The 24,137-nt window shown below is 31.3% G+C and overlaps 1 protein-coding gene across 1 annotated transcript in view; it reads left to right on the forward strand.

Annotated features, from left to right (window-relative positions):
* Positions 1-22,408, forward strand: part of LOC129232731 (protein disulfide-isomerase A4-like) — a 41,687-nt gene extending 19,279 nt beyond the window's left edge. The window contains exons 2-9 of the mRNA XM_054866846.1: positions 1,850-2,055; positions 2,798-2,936; positions 4,270-4,475; positions 6,504-6,659; positions 11,896-12,044; positions 13,518-13,674; positions 13,843-14,082; positions 22,005-22,408. Of these exons, the coding sequence (XP_054722821.1) occupies positions 1,850-2,055; positions 2,798-2,936; positions 4,270-4,475; positions 6,504-6,659; positions 11,896-12,044; positions 13,518-13,674; positions 13,843-14,082; positions 22,005-22,408 (1,657 nt within the window). The remainder of the gene's footprint in view (positions 1-1,849; positions 2,056-2,797; positions 2,937-4,269; positions 4,476-6,503; positions 6,660-11,895; positions 12,045-13,517; positions 13,675-13,842; positions 14,083-22,004) is intronic.
* Positions 22,409-24,137: the final 1,729 nt, after the last annotated feature.

Consider the following 24,137-nt stretch of genomic DNA (forward strand, 5'->3'; position numbering starts at 1 on the left):
TTTTCAACATATGCTTATTTAAACTTAGAAAAACGGAATTCGAAATTTTTTGCATAACTCTTGTGGTCTCATGAGTAACATTATATTTGTGTATTACTCCCAAAACTTTTTCACATTCTCGCTCAGTTATTCTTCACAAATGTACATATTTCAAAGGCTGCAATCTTGCAATAAGTTATCATACTTGAATGTGTCCCAAAATTCTTAAATTTTATTAGGTCTATTTTTTGATTTGTTGTAGTTAAGACTGCGTTGCAGTCGTCGCAGTTCACAACAGAGTGCACTTGCCGGACAAAAAATCCAGCGTAGTCAGAAACATCATTAATATACTGCGTCATGTTAATTGAGATGATTTCTGAATTTTCCAAATTGTCGTCAAAGGAATCGGATGAAAAAGCTTTCTTTCAAAGCATTTTTGTTACGCTTCAAATTTAATCTTAGCATTTGAAGGTTGTCAAAATCAGCGCAATTTGAAGAACTGAACTCTTTAATTTCCGTATGAATGAATAATCTTTTTTTCGCACTTCGAAATTATCCGACGATTATTGTTGAATCCCCCCCTCGCAACCTGATCGCACTGAAAAAAGTTTCAAGGTGATCCTGAGTAAGCTTATAAGTCATTACGCAGTTAAGAACTGGAATTCGGGCACCTACATACTTTTCATATGTTCCCAGCACACTTTTCATAGAAATTAGGAAGCCTAAAAATCCAGTTTTTCGCGGACATACTATAACTAATTTTCCATCGCTTGTTTTTATGATTTAATATAATGCTCGGTATCTGTAGTGAATTGCTTAAAATATTCTTAGTTTCGACTCGGCATGGGGACTTTTTTTGCCTTTAGCGGAAAGAAAGATTTCTGTTACTCACTATGTCTTTATTTTTTAATAAAATTCATCAAACCCTCTTTCGCTAGAAAATCTCAGATTCACACATATATAGATTTTTCACATAAGTATAATGAAAATCTTCAGACAATCCTAGACTTTTAACGACGCTTCGCATTGTTATATCACTGCTGCCCGAGAAGAGGGAGACACGATGTCCCTTGATCACGTGATTCTCGGAAGAATCATGATGACCCCACTTTCTCCGGACGAAATACGCTGCGCTGTAGGAGAAAGGCCTATCTATCCCTTTTAAAGATCTATGGTCCTAACACCCCCTAATTACCATTACACATGCTGTAGATGTAAAAAAAAATATTTGGGGAACTCACTTTGAGGTTTGCCAAAGAAAAAGATGTTTAGAAAGGAACAGACATTACATTTGCATTAGTTTTACAAAATAAAACCAATTATTTTGATGGACAGTATCCCCCCCCCCCCCCCCTTTCATCAAACACATCATTTACATTACACTAATATGTTTAGCATTGTAATGTACATCCGAAACATTTTAGGCTGGGTCTATTTGAATGAACTTTTGTGATTTATCCCATATATGATTGTCTATCTTTTTTTTTTCAGTCAACTTCAAAAATTTAACAGCATTAAGGTATTAAATATTAAGCAGCAAAATATCTCGGCTCAGCTCTGATGTTACTAAATGTGCACCAATCTCTAGGTTGTTTTCTTTCCTCTTTTGCTTGAAAGAGGAGTATGTTGAAAACAATATTTTGGCCCAGTTAATAGTGCTACTGCGATACTTCTCCAATGCCTCTAGAAATCCCTTTAGCCTCCCAACAAATCAGACCCTAGCTGTTGCTTTGTCTGATCAAAGAAACCAAATCTTAAATATTTCCCATTTGGTCCCAATATTCTATATTGGATGGCTGTAATGTTTCTTTACTAATTATTATTTATTGTTTTGTCTCTTTCTATTTAACTCAGAGTTTCTATTGAATAGGTGTGGGCATTGTAAGAGTCTTGCTCCAGAATATGCTCAAGCAGCTACAATATTGAAAAATGAAGATCCTCCAGTTCCTTTAGCTAAAGTAGACGCTACTATTGAAACTGACCTTGCTCAAAAGTATGAAGTTTCAGGATTTCCCACTTTATTCATCTTTAAAGAAGGGCGAAAAATTTTGTATGATGGACCTCGAACTGCCATGGGTAAGCCTTTCCCATGCTCTTTGTTGAAGTTTTATTCTAAGACAAAGAACTGTGCATAGTTGCAATTTTGCCGCTTTATTGAATTAGCTGCTTTGTGGTATCAAGACTGTTTAGAACAAGCAATATTTATTTCAACGTCACTGTATTTTTTTGTAAAAATAAAATCCTGTCATATTGTGTAGTATAGAGCTTGTTTGCTTTCACAAATCTAATCTGAAACCCTTTTGGTCTTAAGTTCTTTACTGGGAATGACTTGGAAGCTGGAAGTTTTATTTACTGATGTTTAGCTGTCAAATGAATTGATATAGCTCAATAGTGATAAAAGAACTGATTTTATAGATAAAATTTTGTAAAAGGCCTTATTTTAAGGTATTAAATTTTGTGAAGTGAACATTGTTTAGATATACAATTTAGTGAAGGGGCTGTAAAGCAGATTCAATTAGTATCTGAATCAAACATAGTTGCATTGACTCAAATAAATTCAAAACACATTTATTTCTCAATGTAAATTTGTGCCAAGTTAAGTTAAATTTGTTAAAATTTTCTTAGAAGATTTTAAAAAAAAAGAAAATATTGAGAATGTTTAAAGATTTTTTTTTTCTTCTAAGATAACGAGTTAAGAAAGAATTAAAGAATGACTAAATTTTTTTAGGCTATTTTATACAATTATTTCTTGCTTAAATGTTATCATTGTTTTTCAAAATATTTTTTAAATGACTTTTCATTAATTTATAATTTTAAGGTATTGTGGAATACATGAAAGAACGTTCCGACCCTAATTGGAAACCACCTCCAGAAGCTGTACTGACATTAACAAGTGAAAATTTTTCTTCCATTGTTGAAAATGAAAAATTGATTTTAGTTGAATTTTATGCTCCTTGGTAAGTTAAAGTTTATTTTATTTTTTTGAAAATTAAATCTTTTGGGAAATTGGTTTTTTAAAAAATAAATAAATAAAAATAACCATAATGACCAGAAAAGTTGATGAATATTTAATGACTTTGAACTATAAAATATTTCTGGACTTAACTGAAAGTGGGGAAATTTTTTGTATTCAATGAAAACAGTTGCAATGAATGATACTAAGCAATGTTAACAAGCAAATAACAAGTTTAAAAAAAATTTAAGAATAATAATGATGAGAAAAAGAAAAATACAAGCAGCAATTAATAGAAAAAGTTGAAAGGTTGAATCCAGAGCTCATTAGCCGTAAAGGATTCAATCAATATGGTCAAAAGACCAAAAATTAAACTATAAACTAAAAAGAGAGGGTTTAAGTTCCAGTATGCAGATGTTATCTATCAGAATGTATTGTAATTGTAAGAATCAAAGTTTAACATTTTGATGTCATTTTTTTTTTCTCCTTTTTGGTCTGAAAAGAAATACACAGCATAAGAATGCATTACATTTAGACCTCTTTTATTTATTTGATTTCTTATTTATTACATTTTAGTTCAAAAAACATATTGAATCTTTATCAATTGTGATAGTTAAAATAAAATAAAAAAAAAACCTGCAAATTCAAATATATAATTTTATTATAAGGTTAAAATAACCCCAAAAACAGGCATTTGCTTGGATTGGGACAGCACCATTGTTTGTATTTCATGCCTTCTGTCTAAAGTACAGTACTTAGTATTAAAAGTATTTCTAAAATCAAGAGTAGTAAAGTGATCTACTTAAAATTAAAAAAAAAAGAAATACTCTAGTGATTTTTATTTATTCCCCCCCCCCCCACACACACACTTTGGGAAAGCATAAAAATAATAAACTAATTATGTTAGGGGAAAAAGTACACAAAAAATTTCAAAGCATGCAGTTATTAGTATTTTCTTAAATTAGATCTAAATGTGATAAAAAAAATTTGATGCTCAACAATTATTTAAAAACATGAGATTATTTTCTAAAATGTCTTCTAAAGATATTAAAAAAAAAAAAGTTTAATGTAGATTTTAAAACTGAAAGCTATTTTACATTAAATCTCATTATATGTTTCATTTATGTGATTTTTGTTAACTATAGTTTATTATAAAATTAAAGTAGAAAAGTAATTTAAGAGCTGAAGCCGTCAACATTAGTTATTTAATTATTTTTGATTCTTTCTCTAGGAATCAACCCGTGTGTGTTTTCATTTCTTGAATAAAGTATAAGCTGTTGCATAATATTTTATTCAATGCACTTCATGCGGTATATACTAATATGTTTTTTATTTAGGTGTGGCCATTGTAAACAGTTAGCTCCAGAATATGAAAGGGCTGCAAAAGTTTTAAAAACTTTGCCCACACCAATACCACTTGCAAAAGTTGATGGAACTGCTGAAAAAGATCTTGCTGAAAAATATGATGCAAGAGGATGGCCAACACTTATTATCTTCCGTGAAGGCAAAAAATATGAGTATAATGGTCCCAGGGATGAATCAGGTTTGAATTTGCGTTTACATAATATTAAAAATAATAATTATATCCTACTATTTTTTGTATGATTTTTTCTTTCATTCCTTTTTTGTATGAAGTTGCAGTGAAATTCTGTTACAACGAATACCAATACAAGGAAATTTTTTCGTTTCAACGAACTACATTTTCAGTCCCTATATAACTGCCATTACATTATTTGAATTCCATTACAACGAAATTCCCGCTACAACGAGCAACATTTGTGGTCCCTTGAAGTTTGTTGTAACGGGATTTCACTATATATCCTTGGAGCTATCTTAAAATGTCTTAAATACCACTTAGCATTTTGTTTTGACCATAGTCAAAAAATGTTGAAAATGAGCTGTGACACATCTTTATGGGACAAGCACCACCTTTATCCTTTTGTAAGATTTCATACTTTATAATTTGAGTAAATATTCCTTTCCACTGAAATTAATTTATCCTTTCATCTTAATATAATAATATTTGCAAAACTTTAACTTCAAAAAGGTTCATGTGATAAGATGCATTAAAATTTTGGGCTTTAAGTTTTTTTAAATAGCTTATTTTTAAATCCAACTAATAGCATAAATTTAAATTGGAATAAAAGATACTATGAAATATGACTCTTCTTTCGAGCACCAGAGAATTGACGATCAAACCAGGTATCAATAGACTCATTATTTTTTGGACATCATGTTTAGACTGTTTTCGTTTTTCTATGACTTTAGCAAAGATGTTAACTAAGATGTAAATTCTCAAGGAAAATTCTACTCCTGAAAGAAAACACATGTTGGCATGCTGCCAAATCCTACCATTAGGAGTTCTGTTTTCAAGGTTATGTTTTACTCTCTTCGGAAAAACTAGGGCCTTTTTTTCTACCACTTATATTTTCTTCCTGTTTTTCTGTTTGAAGCGGATGTAGTTAAATGATTCAAGTTAATGGTAAAGTGGAGCCACTCAGCAAATCGGGAATGGAATGATTCTAGACAGGATTCGCCGATATGTATCAGTCAATGTATATCATGATATATATCACAATATATATCCGATATTTATTTTTCCAGCTATGGTATTTTCAATATAAATAGTACATTAATCATAGTAATATTGTTCATTTATTATTTAACATAACCACAAGGTTATTCACTACATTTTTATGATGTATTAATACACCATTAATATAACAAAGTAATATAATACTCATTTATTACATATTTTATATTCATAAATTTATAGTAATGTAAAAAAACTAATTCTGGTTAAAAGGGCATAATTAAATATCAAACATCGCTCAAAAAAAAAAAAAGAAATTGTCTTATGACTGTGCACTGACTAATGTATATTATTTATTTTTGAGTCATATAACTGTAAAAGTAGCTAACAGAAGAAAAATGAATAAAACAGCTAATACTAAATTAACTCAATTAAAATTGATAGAAATGTTAAATGAAATATTAGATATAAATAATGAAAGAAACCTTAATTTTAAGTCTACATAATGTGATTATAATACAACAAAATAAAAAGTGATATGAGGATGCCTGTACTATTTTGAAGACTTTAGTTTATTCTAATTGAAAATATCGGATATGTATCAAAATATCACGATATTTTTTAACCCTGGTTCTAAAGATGTACCATGCCAAAAATTACTGTACTGCTCACTTATTAATGTATCGCCACACTTAGTTAGAAGGGATGACGCCCAAAGTAGATTGCCAAGGGTGATGTACACCAATCCGCAACAGGTGGGTTGGACAAGCAGCCTACAACCGCGAGGCTAAAGTGCGCGCCACAGGCAGCAAAAAGGGGGGAAGCTCCCAAAGTATATTGCCTTTGGTGGTGCACACCAGTCCACTATAGCTAAGTCGAATATGTACAAAAGGATGGCATATTTAATTACTTAAAAAAGGCAGCTAGTATTATTTAATTAAAATGTGTCAAATATTTGATGTCAATTGTTGAATATCAAACACTGCACTATTAGAGGCTGTCAAAATTGAAATTCTAGAATATTTGATACTTTTTTAGGTATTATTTCATACATGAAGGAACAAGCTAAACCACCTAGTGAAGAAATCAGATCTGTAAAATTACTAGAAAATGCAATTGGAAAAAATGATGTAGTAATTGTGGGCTTTTTCTTATCTGATTTGGAGCAAATTTACACGTCTTATTTAGAAACAGGTAAAGATATATATTTTTTAATTTCCGTGTGTTTCTCTCATTTTTTTCTTTTTCGTTTCAAGCATGTTTCCTAAAATTAATTTCCAACTTTATAGGTTTTAAAAGTTATTTTACATACTTAACCTAAGCTGTCGGAAAAATATATAGACAGTCTGGAAAAATTAATAATCTAAATCAAACCTAAATCAGACCTGCACCAAGGGATACCTTTTCTGTTAAGATACAGTAGTGTGCAAATTAATGTGAACACAAATGAAAAAATGCAATTATTGTTCATATATTTCTTTAATCAAAAAAAAATTACATATTTATTATTTTAATATGACATGTGTCCTCCCTTGACCTTAATAATATCTTAAACACGTTTTGCTATGGAATCAACAAGTTTCTTACAGTTTTCTGATATTGGCTGATCTCGAAACCATATCTGGATAACAGCTTCTATTAATTTTGTTTGTGAGATGCAATCAATTTTGCGAAGCCTAGTTTTCACTATAGCCCACAAAATTTCTATAGGATTAATATCCGATGAATTTCCTGGCCATTATAGGGATGAAATCTTTTTCTCCTAGGAAAATTTTCGCATGATCTTGGACACCTGACACGGAGCCGAGTCTTGCTGAAAATTTGCTTCATTGCTTACATCAACTTTTTCGAGTTCCACTTTCAACCTGTGGTCTAACAAGTCTCTATATTTTTGGGAGTTCATCATACCTTCGACTGGCACAAGGCATCCGGTACCTTTATAAGAAAAACAGCCCCAAAACATCTTCTTTGACGGATGTATAACTGTATGATCAACATGTGCCGTTGACATGTTGACACTTCTGTTTTTTCGTTGACACTTCTTCTGACCTAACGAGATCGTTGCCCTTGTACCGAAAAATGGCTCTCGTCTGAAAATAAAACTTTCCTCCAGTTGTCAACAGTCCAGCTAACATATTTTTTTGCCCAAGCAAATCGCTTTTTCATCATAGCAGCTGTCAGTAGCTGCTTCTTTTGAGGTCTAATTGATATTCTTCCACCTTCAATAAGAAGTGTTCTTACAATTGAATAGTGAACAACAACTCCAACGTGTGCTAAATCTTGCTAAAGTTCCTAGCTGGTTACTTTCCCTTATCAAAAAAGCTTTATCCCTTGCTGTTGTTTTTCTTTTTTTCCCACATTTTCCTTTTCTGTTCATCTCAATTGTCCCAGTATCTCTTTTTTGCTTTAAAATTTTATTGACAGCTCCCAAACTCACATTACACTCCTTGATAATGTCTTTTTGAGTCATGGATGTATGTTCATGCAAAAAAACGATCTTAGTTCGCTTTTTTGGAATAATATCCATTTTCAAAAGCAAGTTATAATGCGTTTGTGCAGATTAACGCCTTAAAAAGCAATATTTTGCAAAAAATAAATAAAATGCACGGCGTCCGTAGTGTGATATGTCATACCACTAACTGACTGACACATTGACAAAACAAAATGGCGGCTGTATTGACTTAAAAGTGTTGCCAATTACGAGACAAAAACAAAATTGTGTAATTTTTGTCGTGTTCACATTAATTCGCACACTACTGTAGTATGGTTTTTTGTATACTTCTGTCGTGGAGGAGGGCTGCTCTTGCTCTTCTTTGTTTCACAATGAAGAATATCTTTGTTATAATTTTAGAAGGCATTTCTTTTTCTTTTGTGACTACAGAATTGTGTAAATGTCTTTCTGTTACAATCAAGGACCAATACAATTGACCTTACATCAGTAATTTTTTCCGAATTGAAGTTCTATGTTTGACAATATTAGGGGAAGGTATTCGGTTCAAATCTCCCTTCCAGAAACTTTTTGGAATTGGAAGTTTCAAAAAGGGCAATTTCAGAAGATCTTTGGTAGCATTAGGAAGAGGAGATTAAAGGCCTTCCCCGGGGCATTTTGCAAACATTTAAGCTTTAATGACGCGATTGTAGACATTTCAAGAAGTGTTAAGGAAAAAATTAAGCTCAATATCTTTCATCTGGTAATTTTTCAAAACTGAAGTTCCAAAAATGTGCAATTTTAAACGACTTTCAATCATGTTAGGGGGAGGGGGTTTCAAAGCGCTACTCCCAGAATCACTGCAAAATTGAATTTCTAAAACGCTATTTTAGAACAACTCTGAAGAAATAGTCTTGTGAACTGTTAAATACAGTGACTGCCACTTATAAAATCACTAGATTATAAAATCAGCTGCTTTTAAAAATTAAATCTGGATAAACAGAGGCATTACAATACCAAACCATGTTAAAAACATCTTTTAATAAAATCAATGTCGCCATTTTATAAAATCAAGTTTTTGTAAAGCATCTCTGTCGTGCTAAGCACAGATGTGGTATCTGCACATTTTATCAAAATTAAGTTATTGTCACCAGGTGGTCGTTAGTAATTTAATTTACCTGAATCTCAAGTTTTTTGGTGATTTGTGAACGCGAAATATTAAAAAAAGCTTTAAGAAAAAGTCGTATTTGCAAATTTGCTTAGTTTGCTAAGGCAATTCGAACGTAAGTGACAAATACTAAACCTTTAAAGTGGTATCTGCGCAGTTACCACTGTTTTCTTTAGTAATTTGTAGATACGACTTTTATACCTTAGTAAAGCAGTATATTTAATAATGTAGCAGTTTATTGTAACACAGAATATTAAAATTAGTTTACCGTTGAATATTTGATACAGGTTGATAATAAAAACTAATACAACTTTGCATAATTGTTAAAGTAAATATTCAGCTTTTTCTATTTAAATGTCTATTTAAAATGCAAATTCTAAAAATGAAATGCATGTAAAATATTCATATCTAATTTTTTCATGCAAAAAAACGCATTTCATTCTACGGCCAGTAATATCTTTATTTAAGTATCGTCTGCTGTCAAAATTATCTTCATGCTTGGTAAAAGTGAATCTAGAAAATAAAACATTATAAAAAATACATTCTTTGAATATAAAAAACAGAAAATTGTAATGGATTACAGGTTTAACAGTCCATAGTTTTGAAAATGGTATCTTTCAGAAGGTAGATTCTGCTTGATTTGTATTAACAAATTAAAGCGAAACAGCTAAGTCCAAAGAAAGCAGATGTTTTCAGTATTATTTAATGATACATTGAGCACGATTCACTCTTCTATTTTTGTCATATCTGTGCAGATACCCCTAAAATGCCTAGAAATTGTCACTTACAGTGAAAATAGCTTAGTATATGAAAAGGTTTTGAAAAGAAAATTTGTCGTAACTACATTTATTATTTTTAAATTAAGATTTTTACAAAAATACTCTTTTACGGTTTTTAGATAAGTTATTAACGAAAGAACTACCGCAAGTTGAGCATTTAACTAAGTCATAAATCAAAGAAACGAGTTGTAAAACTTTAATCATCAATTTCTCATTTTGAGCTCTATTGCAGATACCACATCTGTGCTTAGTACGGCAGATCTGCTGCTGTTGTTGTTTGCATGTCCTTAATAAACTACTACGGAAAGATTGGTACCATTGCCTTGAAAGGTTTGACTTCTTTATTAACGGATAAGACAACACAAAAAAGATTTACAGCACATAGAGAAGAAATAACACCCATGACACCGGCGGGAATCGAGCCCGCAAACTCCGGCATATGAAGCAAAGCTTCTACCATAGAGCCATGGAGACTCTAAAAAGCATCTGTTAAAAATGGAAAAAGACAGTTTTACTGCATTAAAAATTAAGACAGGCATAAAAATTCTAAAGTTATATGTCTGCTCAAGGAGTGGGGCAATCGGTCTCAGAAAATGAGTGAACCATACTGCCAAATTTGTCCTTTCAATAGATGTCAGAAAAGCTCTTGTTAATCACACAAAAGTATGCAATATTTTAAGAACCTTATGTAAACAAAAAAAAAAAAAACATGTTTAGTTAAAATGTCAACATTTTGAAACACTTAATATAAAATATTAAAACACTATTCTTAATTCATTTCTTTTGTTTTTCAGTATTTATTTCTATAATTGTAGGTTTGCCCGTTTATAAAATCGGAACCAGGGTGATTTTAATAAACAGTGGGCACTGTAATTGTAATAAAAACTTGTGAAGGATCAAGTTTTTTTTTTTTTTTACAAAATATAATAATAATAATGATAAATGTGTGAATTTAAAAAAAAAATTATAAATAAAACTTTACTTGGTGTTAGAAACTGTTACAAAAAATATTTACATCTTAAGAATAAGATAAGTAAATACTGTAATAATTAAACAAAAGTAATAGACATTGCTTGAAGATCATAGAAACGTACCAATGTTAATCAAAATTCATGTAAAAGATGTTACACAGGATATTATTTTTTTTTATAGAGCTTTCTGTTTTTGAGTAAAGAAATTTTTTTAATGTGGACGACCAAAAATCTTTGAACTAGGCAAGGTTTTTTGTGGATCGGTGCAGGTCCACTGGCTGAGAATCGCTGGTCTACTGTATGATGATAAAATATGTAATTTAGAGGGGAAGTATTTTATTCTCCTTTAAAAGCAGATAGGATATGAGTTTTTCATTTTTTATGTATTTTTCATATTGATGTATTTTATTATTCTTCATCCTCTTCACTGGTACTACAGTCTGTTGCTGGTCAAGACCATTTCTCCAATTCTTTCCCACTTAACCCTATCCTGTGCAATGGCCCTCCATCCATTCATTCATACTACTTTTAAGTCCTTTTCTATCCTATTCAGCCATCTGACTGGGGGTCTGCCTATGGTGTTTTCCTTCAATGTTGGAGAAAGTGTGGGGGAATGCATCTGTATATCAAAATATGTGTCCTAGCCACCTAATGCAAGACGCCTTTATAACCTTTAAGATGTTAAGTTCACCATACTTTTTGTAAATTTCATGGTTATAAGCTATTCTCCAAGAGTTATCTTGTTTTATTGGTTCAAAAATTTTTCTTAAAACCTTTCTCAAAAGTCAATAAAAGGTCTTATCAATGTTTTATATAAAATTATTTTAGTTTTAAATCTGATGTAATTTGATTTTAATTGGTTTTTAAGGCCATAGAAGCACCTATTATCCATGGATAACCTGTTTTTAATTTCAATAATCATAATTACTGCTTCATTATTGAACAAAAACCTTAAAAATGTTTTGTTCAATGTCATTTCTTATCCTCTTTTTAAATTTTTGTACCAATGTTTAAAACCAATTTTATTTTTATGTCTTCTTTCGTGCTAATTGGTACAAAAATCATGATTTTTTTTTTCTTTCAGCAAATACCTTCAGAGGGAAGTTTACCTTCTACCATGTATTTGAGAAAAAAATTTTGAATCATTTTGGTGTAAAAAAGTCAAAAATTGTTTTGTATCAACCAGAAATATTTGCTTCTGAATATCAACCCACTAAATTTGAACTGACTAATGTAAGTCATTTTACTGTTTTCAAAAATTTTCAATTGTTTTATTTATTTAGTTTTTGAACTACATAGTTTTCTGGAGAAAAATGTGATGGATATACAGTGAAGCACTGTTATACGTTTTTAGCAATCATGCATTTTTTAAATTGATCCTTGCAGGCTCTAATACACATTAATGTATGCCTATTATATATTTTTTGATTTATACGCTTGTTTCATAAAGTCTGTTCAAAAACGTGTAAGGGGTGCTTCACTGTATAATATAAATTTACACCCTTTTTTTTTTGTTACATTACAAGAATTGTATTTATTTAATTAAGGAAAATAAAAACTAATATGCTTTAGCATTTCATTTAAATATTTGTTTTTTATGTAAAGGACATAATGCCATAGCAAAAAAATTTTATTCGATTAAATATGCAAAAATTTATTCATGCAATCAAAAAGTGATGAACTTATTATGTTTTCTTTTGTTATCAATTCAAAACAGGTAATTGAAAAAAAAAAATATGTATAGGCATTATATATATATATATATATATATATTTTTTTTTTTTTTAAACTTGAAATTAGATACACTATGTGTACTTTTTGGAGAAGGATCCATAATAAATCTGATGAAAAATTTAAAAACTGTTATGATCATACTTAAAGTTGCGCTGACTATCATGGTGTTTGCCACAAATTAGCCTCTGACATGAGTAGGTCGAAAAATCCCATTTATCTTTTCTTTCTTTTTAAAAATTATTTTATTTACTTCTGATGGTTCTGCATTACCTTTGCATTGTACTTGCTGAGCTCCATGCATTGTCTACTATGCCTGTTTAATACTAAATACTTATCCCATTTGCCTCAAAAAGTGAACTGCCCATGTATGATAATTATCAAGCAAACAGCCACACCCAATAATGGAGTTGCTATGGTGATGGAACCAAACAATTCAAATTAAATTGTCAATTGGTTAATTTCAAAATTAAAATTTAAAAATTACCCAATTGTTATTTTCGATGATTTCCGATAGATAGCAGTATAACTCAACACATTTTGAGTTTGTTTTTGCCCTACGTTAAAAATGAGAAAGCAATTGGCATTTAGTATTACGGGGGCGTTGGTCTAATATTGCTCTTGCAAACATGCTGATAGTGGGTGATTCATTGGTTTGAAATTTTATCTTTCATTCCTCATTTTATTTAAACAAATAAGACTTTTATTATGTCTACTAGATTGTTCCGCCCTAAAAATGTTTTGCTACTTATAAGCAGTTGCCAGATTGTCCCCCCCCCCCCTCCCTCTTGTTTGCATTACCAACACAAAAACTGACGTGTGAAGAATGATTTTTTTTTCAAAAAAGAATTCACAATTTTATTTTATTTCTAGACATATGAAGATGCCTGATAATTATTTGCATTTCATGTTTCTTTAAAGTCATTTTGTTCGTCCAAATGAGTACATTTGTTTCATTGTAATTATGTTTTGTAGACAGCAGCTGGGTCTCATGATGTAACCAGGTTTATTAATGAGCATCATTTGCCTCTTGTTGGAGAAAGAAGTAGGAAGAATATTTGGAAGTATGGTGACAAATACCCTTTAGTTGTTGTATATTATGATGTGGATTTCAGTTTTGATCATAGAGTTCGTAAGTCACATCTGAGTTCCTCCCCTCCCTTATTTAAATCGATTATTTCAGAAAGGGTGTAAGTCCTACGGGAATCCATTAGACTTACGCCCTTTCTGAAATAATCGATTCATTTATATTTCTATATTGGAATCTAGCCCTAATTTTATGATTTTGTGCTTTGTATAGAAACACAACTTATCCAAAAGGAAGTTGCTAAAGTAGCTAAGGACTATACGGGGGAAATAACTTTTGCTGTCTCAAATGAAGAAGAATTTGAAGATGAACTGGTGCAACTTAATTTAGATGATAGTGGTGAAGATGTTAACGTTGGTTATTTTGAGAGCAGAAAAATTAAGTACAGGATGGAACCAGAGGAAGATTTTTCTGCTGATGTATTGAAGAATTTTGTTCAAGATGTTCTCAATGGTAAGTTTCATAATGAAAAAATCTAGTTCAGTTGGTTATGCTTCTAATATATGCTTTAAGTTTTTTGATGTAGTTCATTATCTAATAAGTGCAGCTAAGTTTTTAGTGTAATATTCAGCTCAAAATACTTGAGATCTTGTATTTTAGTTTTTTTTTTTTTAAATTCTTCAGTTCAAAGTTTAATATTACTCAGTCGCAAAAGATGTATGCACACAGAAAGAAACGAGCTACTATCACAAAACTTAACATGTATGTAGTATATGTAGAAGGTAAGCAAATAATTGTAAGTTCAGAACAAAAGATCATTTTACAGTCGACTCGCAACAAGTCAAAGCCTTAAATTTTGAATGTTCCTTTATCTCAAAGCTTTCATTGAGTTTCAAAGTCTTGAGAAGGCTGTGGGAACTTCTCATAACTCAAAGGTTTTAGCCAGTCTCTCAGGACTTTGATTTACTGAGAGTTGACTGTAAGAATTTATGGCATCAAAAAAGTTACAAATCAGTAAGTAGCATAGAATTCTCTAGCAGCTCTACAAGCTGAAACATGGCTGACTTTTGGTCTCCCATGACATCCTGAGGAAGATCATGCCATATTCTTTTCAACTGGGCACTTAATTCACCAGTATTCCAGAAGACTGCAGTTACCTTCCAAAAATGTCCCAAGTAGTCTGAATTGGGGAGAGGTCTATTGACCTGACTGACCACAGTAGTACCTCATGTCCTTGAAAACATTGATGGGAGTCGCCCAGTATGTGGGCAAAGGTTGTCTTGTTGACAAATAGCACAGCAGGAACTGTGGTTTTCCTGGTTGCTAGGCTTTGCACTTGTAACTGGAAGGTTCCAGGTTTGATGCCAACTGGTTGAAGATCCTCAATGTTCACTAATAGTAAGAGTTTTGTTTTTAAAGTCAAAAACTGTCGAACACTAACATTGTCAAATAGTCATTACCAACATTTTTTATAAACACGTAAGATTTTCTGATGCAGAAAAACTATTTAACTATAATTTACACAACATATCAATTAAGTTAGTTTAAAAAAAATTAAATTAATCACTTTACAATAAATTTATAAATTTTCTTGAAAATTAATTAGTTGTGCTGTAAAAATAGTTAAGGATTCAAAAATTGTTGAACTCGGATTTCAAAGTAATTCTGTTTAAATTTTTTAATAAATAAAACAATTAGTTGAAACTTTTTTATCAATCTAAAAATCCATCTATATCAGGATTTATGTAGCATCTTTTTTCTTTTGAATAAAAGTAAACCTAAGTTGATAATGCTATTTTTGTATGTGATGTAATTAACTTTTTTGTGAAGTAATATAAATATTCTCTGTTCATAAATGAGCCAATATTTACTTAAAATACAACCAAATTCTTTTAAGTTTCTAATAACTTTTGGTGCTAAATTTGCACCGTATCCTGAAAGTTACATCTCAGTTCAGGATGCCTCAGTAAGAGTATGGTAGACAGGTTTTAGAAAAACCTGTATAACCCGTGTAGTTCTGCATTGAATTTTTTCCAATTTTTGATTGATCCATTGGGAACTTAGAAATAAACTTAAAGCTAAACGCTTGGTAATGGTGGTAAATGCTTCATAACTGGTATTTTTTCACTGCAGGCTTCAAAAGGAAACATATTCAGAATGGAGCTAAAAAAAAAAAAAATATGTGAATGTTGACTAAAGATGTTTATTTTATTTAAGTGGAAGTTTGCAAATGAAACCATGCAAATATATGCCCTGTTAAAGATGCAGGACACACAACTGGTCAGTAAAAGTCTATGTGGTCAGTATTTGTCAGTGTTATCAGAATTCAGTCAATAAAGTCAGTATTTTCTTGCAAATTTGCCAAATTTATTTTAAGAAAAAAACAGCATCATTTTCCCCGTTTTCCATATAAACTTTATAAAATGCTTAAAAAAGTGAGGAATTGCCAACATTGCTACTTAGTTTTGGCAATACTTAAAAAAGAACTAGCTGAATAAAATAAGAGAAATCTCTTATTATATTCAAAGTTTATCCACAAATAGTTTTAATATTTACCAACATACATCAAAGAGCTAAATCGTTCAAAAAGGAAAATGGTAATCTGCATTAGATGTTGCTCAATGTTGTTGTAATAACTTGTACTAGTGTTCGCCCAGTGGTCGAAATTCGACCATATTCATAAATAAATATTTGAGAAATCTTGTATGAATTTAACTATTCCCAACATTTTATTTCTACTTTTACCCTTGTTTACTGCATATCTAGAAACACACAATAACAAAAGGTAATAATTTATTCTAATTTTGCTTTTTGTCTGTTAATCTCAAAATATATGTATGAAAAGTGATATTTTGGTAATGGGGTCGTTTCCGAAATTTTTAAAGTGTTTTTTCTGAAAGAGCAAGCAAAAACACATGGGTTTTAACCATTATTTAAATAATTTTTAAACATTTATCATTTTTTAACAATTATTTTAATCGGTGCGCAGACTGAAATTCAGTTTTTACGCTTCTGCATATGATATCAAAAGCGATGAAATGCCATTCACTGATGCCATTAGTGCACAGCACAAATTATCATAGCGTGGAAAGGCGATTGACAGCAAAGCGTAAACATATAACACAGCAATGGAGTAACGCACCTAAGTAGATCACTTGTAACGTCATAAAGATCACGCTTTATTTCCAAATTCGAACATTTGAAATATTAATAAAAAATAACTGTCGAGAAAACAAAAGTTTTTTCAGGCTCCAAGTTATTTCTTCTGCTTATTCTATAAATTTCAGTGACTAAAAGTAGAACTTTTGACTGAAGAAAACAGCCCCATTGATAAATTGGTGTAGTCGTCAAATTCTTCGCTTGATTAATTTTATTTTGGATACCATGTTGCTTTGTGCTAAGCTATCCAAATAGATTCTTCCTTACTCTTTGTTTACGTATGCAAAGGAAAAACATTTTTTGCACTGGCATTGGAAACAAAAAATTTGACGCCAATAGATAAAAATCGTCAATAATACAATTTTCGAAATATTCCCGTATGAAATGAAGCACCAAAACTCAGTTTATACGAAAAACTTCTGTGTGAACAATATTCCGTATAAAACGTCTACTATTATTGAGTAAGTAGCTTCTTCGTCATTAGAAATATAAATTCCCAAGTATAAAATGGTGGAACTCTACTCGTGGCAACATATAACTGTCTATTTGAAAACACTGGACGTCGCAATACTAGTACAATTTTTAAAAAAGGTCATCTTTGAGATTTTTTTATGGTTGAGGGCGGTGCATAACTGATGTCACACTTTTCAACATTTTTGGCCCTCTCCCCTCTTTGTCAAAGTTTCGCAGCTCACCTTACCCCTCTTCCTTTTGTCACATGTCACGCTGTTTTTCATAAACGTTCCTATTACAAAAAGGCTTGTTGTCACATTCTCCCCAATGTCATATCCCTCTTGTCATTTCTTTCCTCTTTCTAGTCTCAAACTTTTACTATATCGTGAACCCCACCTTAAAGCGACATCATTCATGGACAGCCCCTGTTTTGGGGTAACCATATGGAAACATATATTTCCCTACTCTTTGTTTATGTATGCAAAGAAAAAAACATTTCTCGCACTGCAGTTGGTGTGAAAAATCTGACGCCAATAGATGAAGAGCCCTCTCCTTTGTCACAAACTGTTACTATTTCGTGAACCCCACCTTAAAGCGTGACTTCATTCTTGGACAACCCCTGTTTTGTGGTAACTGTATGCAAATATATATTTCCCTACTCTTTGTTTACGTATGCAAAGAAAAACATTTCTCACGCTGCAATTGGTGCCAAAAATTTGACGCCAATAAATGAAGAGCGCCAATTTCCCAATTATCAAAATCTTCCCGAATGAAATGATGCTGCAAAACTCAGATTATACGTAAAACTTCTTCATGAACAATATTTCTTCTAAAAAGTTGAATATTATTGAGTAAGTTGCCTTGACTTCTTCCATTAGAAATATAAAATTTCAAACAGACAAATGTACGAATTGTACTTGCTACATTAAAAATTGTCCATTCAAAAACACTGGACATCCTAATAATAGTGCAATTTTATTTTAAAAAAATCGTTTTTGTGATATGTTTACGGTTTAGGAAATAACTGAGCAATACACTTCTCAAAATTTTTGACCCCCTCTCCCCTTTGTCACAAAGTTTCACATTTCACCATGCTCACTGTTCCCTTTGCCACATGTCATACTGTTTTTAATAAACTTGCTTATAAAAAAAAGGCTTGCTGTCACATTTTCTCCATTGTATGTCCCTCTTGTCATTTATTTCCTCCCCCTTGTCACGAACGATTAATTTAATGAACCCCACTTTAAAGAAGGACTTTATTCGTAGTCAGCTCCTTGTAAATAGACATTTCTCTACTCTTTTTTTTTATGAATGAAAAAGAAATGTTGGCAAAAGCCATTATTTTGGTTCTTGGAGAGATTCGTAAAAAGCTTGAATGTATTTTAAATTGTTTAAAACTTACCTGTAAATTCAAACCTATCCGAGAAAAACAGATTCCCGGTCTTAAAAGACTTGATTATCCGGCGGACGTATGAAATCCCCAAGTGACTAAACACCCAACAAGTCGATCACGTGTTTCGCCCATCTCCGGACGTGACGTCAGGCCTCAAGAGTTGAGGATCTTTTTGCTGAAAGCAGTGAAGAAGATAATTTAAAAATAGCAACAGTTAAGATATTAACTGTGTTTTGAGTTGCAAATTTTGATGACGTCACGTCATTGCGTCGGGGTAACAGTGATGGTTTAAATAGAAAGTCAATCAATCGATCTCTTATGATTTGCTTCCGTTCTGCAATCTGCAGACGGTTTGTTTTGATGTGAGCATGTGTGCTCTGGTTGATTTGTCCACGCAGGGGACGTGGAAGTTTATTAAAGAAATGTAAAAATTAAAGTTTGTTTTGCATGCTAGTAGTGCAGGATAAGTTCTAAAACAGTACCCTATGTTTGGAAGGCGGTTTTGTGAAAATAAAATTAGAAAGAAAGAGTTGATGTATTGAATTAGGCTTAACAGGACCGAAGGATCCGAAGCTGCTCATCCTAGGTTCCGAGCTGGTCGGACCGTACAGGTTCAGTGTGGGGTGAGGCATCTCTTCGACTGGTGAGGTGACCTCTAATAGACTGTGCGTCCTCTACTACTGAATGTTCTCCTGTTTGGCATAGAAACCAGGTAAATAATTTCCTGTACTGCATATGGTGGGGAGTCTTCTACTGTGGTATGAGTGTGCCTGGAATGCAGTGACCATTGACAGAGGATGGTCTGTCGTCCACGAGTGGACGTGTGGTTTTTTCAACTGAAAAGTTCATCCTATTGATGGATGTGACCTTCATGTTTTATGTGCCAAGTGCTTATGTGTGGACTTCCAAGGGTATGAAATTTCTAAATAGTTTTTCTTGGACTGTACCAACAATGTGGTGTGCTGTTTAGGGTTGTTTTATTGAGGACGTTTTAGAACTGAAATTTAGAGAAAACGAATAATGTGATATTTCTTATTGATGTATGTTGGGGGGAAATATTTAATTTGTTTATGGGGATTTGGTTTTATAAATGTTGAATATTAGTTTTTCCTATTTATACTTATACATATGTTTTAAATAAAATGTTATTTAAATTGAAATTCAGTTTCCATTGCTTCATTTCTCCCGAACTTCCCATTCCACATCCGTTGGTCCTTTTTCCGAGGGCCAACAAGAAAAATATTTCTCGCGCTGGCATTTTGGTGAGAAAAATTTTACAGCATTAGATAAAGTTCGCCAATCCTTACTATAGAATAAGGGCCATATTAAACGCCAATCCTTATTATCCCAATTATCGAATTCTTCCAGAATGAAATGATACTGTAAAACTCCTTTAATACGTAAAACTTCTGTATAAACAATATTCTTTGTAAAAGTAGGCATGACCGTTGCCGTTAGAAATATAAAATTTTCAACAGTCAAAGGAACAAATTCTACTCATGGCAACATAATTGTCTATGCGAAAGCACTGGACGTCATAATAAATAATCGCCAATTTTATCAAAAGTTTCACCTAGAGATTTGCTGTTGGCAATAGAAAAGGCAGGTATTATTGTGAGAAGAAGGTAATTTTATCCTCCCTCCCTCCCTCACTCCGTAAAATGATTTATTTAAATATTGAAATCGCGGAAACATACTCAAAATGAAAACATTTTTAATGCTCATAGTTACCCAAAAAGCCTCAATAATAGAAAAAAAAATGCAAGACTTGCATTTCTTTACGGTCAAGCGAGAAATGGCAACACATAATATTATCTATCAATTTCTTCACGCTAACTAAATCGTGTGAAAAATCAAATAAAAATGAATTTTCGCTAACTTATAATTTTTTGTAGATCATTTTCTAGTCATCTTAGCGGGTTTTCGTTTTTTTGCCGTAAACGGGGCGTAAACGTTTTTAGGAGTAGTTTTCACGAGCTTTCCAACCATAACAAGCTCAAAGCACTAAAATGCATTTTTCGTGTAGAAAAAGCGGTTTAAAAAATAAATTAAAACTTAATGTTTCACGCTTCCAACAATGAATTTCAACAATGGAAAAGAGATAAAATTAAAATTTTTGAGTTTTGCTAACTAAAAAACGTTTATAACTTTTTTCTAGTGGATTTAGGTTATTGGACCTTGGGCACCCTGACAATTTTTTCGTTAGGAGTATTTTTTAAAGACCTTTACAACCATATCAAATTCGAAAAAAATGGACCATCCGTTCGCATAGAAAGAGCCATTTAGGACAAAAATGCGTTTTTTATTAATATCTCCGTTAATTAGTGTTCGATTTCAAAAATTTTTATTGATGACACTAAAACTCGGCAATAGCTACTGAACAAAAAAAGAATCAATGAAATCGGTTCACAAACAGAGGAGGAATCGGTACCGAAAGAAAACAGCTTGCCTATTAATATATAAAGATGTTTCTGAAGCAAATGTTTTGAATGTGCAGTTATTTCAGAAAAAAAACCCCTCTTTACTGAATTGGTTCATTTTTTGAACTGAACTCGCCCGAAAAAATCCTGGTGGGTTTTATCTGGCTGCTCTCAGTTTGGTAAACCCTGGGTTCAACAAATTCTGGGTGTCAGGCTACCTGAGCAACTAAAAAGTAAAAAAAAAAAAAAAAACCTTGACAACTTGTTTTTGTAGAACAAGAATTTTTCAGAAGCCATGTTGTACTGAACTTTCCTTTAAGTTCTGAGGAATAATTTGTCTGTTGCCTAAAATTTTTCTCTAGTTCCTAAGATTAAAAAAAATGTTGTCTTTGCTCATCTCATATTTATGTGAGTTAAACTTGTAACTTTTACTCAAAATGTTTTACCAGATTAGATTTACATTACAGAATAGGCATTGCCTTACAATACAAATAGATCAAGCATCCATTTTACAATGCGTAATTAGATAATATTGCTAATTATTATGCTAAAGTTAATCAGTGTTTTTGACCTTCCAAACAGTTTCACCCATTGAGATGGAAATAGTCAGGGGGGGGGGGGGAAACTGTTGTCTCACATGTTTTCCTAGTGTGCATGATTGGTGAATTGTTAATCTTTTTTTTTCTTGTTTTTCTCCCACAAATGTACCCATTGTACAAAAATTAAATATACTTTATTAGTTGCAATTTTAATTAAATGACTCATAGCTAAATTTATCACACTTTTTCATTTTTTAAAGTATCACTCGGTTGCTTGATATTAAGTGTCTTTCTTTCTTTGCCACAAATATTTTCTTAATTTTTTTAAACATGAAATAAAATCTTAAGAACCATATTAGTTTTTTAATGACGTTAGTCTAATAATTTCCTTTCTGCTTTAAAAAGTCATGGTTTTTGTTATCGTATTTTCTTGTTAATAATTTCCTGAAACTAAATGATAAATTTTTGCAGGGGATGTACCAAGACACATAAGATCTCAACTTATTCCAAAACAAAATAAAGGTCCAGTTATTACTGTTGTTGGCTCTACTTTTGAAGAATTAGTTATGAAAAATAAGAAGGATGTCCTGCTAGAATTTTATGCCCCTTGGTGTGGACATTGCAAACAGCTTGAGCCAATTTATAAAAACTTAGGAAAGAAATTTAGAGACAATGATAAAGTTGTCATTGCTAAAATAGATGCCACAGCTAACGATTATCCAACTAACTTTGATGTTAATGGCTTTCCAACTTTATATTATGTGCCAGCATCATCTAAGAAACCCATGCAATATGATGGCCAGAGAACGCTTGAAGATTTAACTAAGTTTGTAAGTGAGCAAGTTTCAAAAGATTCTTCTAAAGATGAGTTGTAATGTATGTTTATTAATTTTTTAATTAATTTATTGACTTTTTTGTAAGCAATAAAATTTCAAAATATAACTTACTTTTTAAAAATATTTTATAACTGATTTATAATCAAAAGAAATGTTTATACCTTTTGATATATATATATATATACATTTCCGCATTTGTTTGAGAATTTAAAACATAATTTGTTATATGTTGTATAATATCATCAAAAGCTAGTTTGCTACCAGAATTTTAATTTTTCAATCATTAATATTATGATTCAAAGTTTATGTATTTATTATTATTTTTTATTTGAAAAAGAGGAAGAAATTGCTAGTGGTAAAAGTAAACAAAAATTTCTAGATTAAAAAAATCCACGCTTAAAAAAAAAAGAGTCAAAAGTTTTATAAATTTAATGTAGATTTTCAAATAGTTTCTAGCATTTACATGGTCTTCCCATATTAGTTCTGCTACATAACATTCCTATGTCGGATGTGCAATTTTTTTTTTTTTTTTTTCAAATGTTAAGCAGAAATGTTACAGAAAGTGGATTGAAGGACAAATCATGCAATATTATACAACTGCAGTAAAGCAAATGTAATGAAAAAAAATGGCACTAAATATGCTTTTGTGATAAACTGGCAAATTTACCTTCATTTGTGTTACACTTCTTAATGTAGTTTTTAAGTGTCTGCTGTTCATATTGTTGATGGTTGGATTAATTTTAAAGATTAAGCCTGTTGATAGTGATTGTGTGAAATAGAAAAGAAAAACTGATCTTGAATTTATAGTAAAGTAAAATTGTACTTTCTTGGTGAAAATTTTTATGAATATATATACTATTAAAAAGAGAGAATATACATTTAAAAAGCAATTCTCAACAAATGTTACAGTATGTCTGGATTTGTAAATGTAGGTACTTCATATTCTATAATTTTTTACTACTTAACATGATTTTTTTCAGATTTTTTAAGAAAATAAATAAATGAACAGCTAATAGTAACAACTACAATTAGCTTTGTGTTATTTTCCAAATTTTATTATGCATTAAATAAAGTTTCATGGCTATTTATATTCTCATAATCTTTCACTTGTTATATATATAACACAGATTCAAAATAATAGAATACTTAACACTTTTTGAAAAAAAAATTTTAAACCAAATATAAGTGCAAATTAGGTATTTTAATGAACGTGCCATCTTTCTTAGGCCTTAAAGTGTACATTTCATTTTAAATATACTTAACTAAAAAATAATCTTAGACAGAATAATCCAAAAGTTTATAGTGATGTGGGCTTACATTGAGTCAAAAAAAAAAGAATATTTTCATCTAAAGGGGGGAAAACATTTTCAAATGAAACAATATCAGTACTTGAATGCATCATTTTTGCTGGATTCAAAGCTTTAATCCTTTCACACACAGATTCAACCACTTATTTACATTCATCGCTACTGACAACGTTCCCATACCCACTTCAATGCGGCAACAAGTTCAATTTTGTTAGCGGGCATTTGGTCTTAAACCGTTTTCTCTAGATATAATGGTACCACAAATTCTTGATTGTACTGTGATCGATAGAGTTGCTTGACCAATTTAATATGGAAATTCTTCTTTCTGGTTTAAAATTAACTAGTCGATTTAGAGATGTGACATGGAATAGAATCTTGCCGAAGATAACATGTGTCACTGCTGTGGCTCAGATGAAGTGTCATGCAGTATTATTGATAAACAACCGAAGTCACACATTGTT

Source organism: Uloborus diversus, chromosome 1, assembly GCF_026930045.1.
Source record: "Uloborus diversus isolate 005 chromosome 1, Udiv.v.3.1, whole genome shotgun sequence".
NCBI classification, from domain to species: domain Eukaryota; kingdom Metazoa; phylum Arthropoda; class Arachnida; order Araneae; family Uloboridae; genus Uloborus; species Uloborus diversus.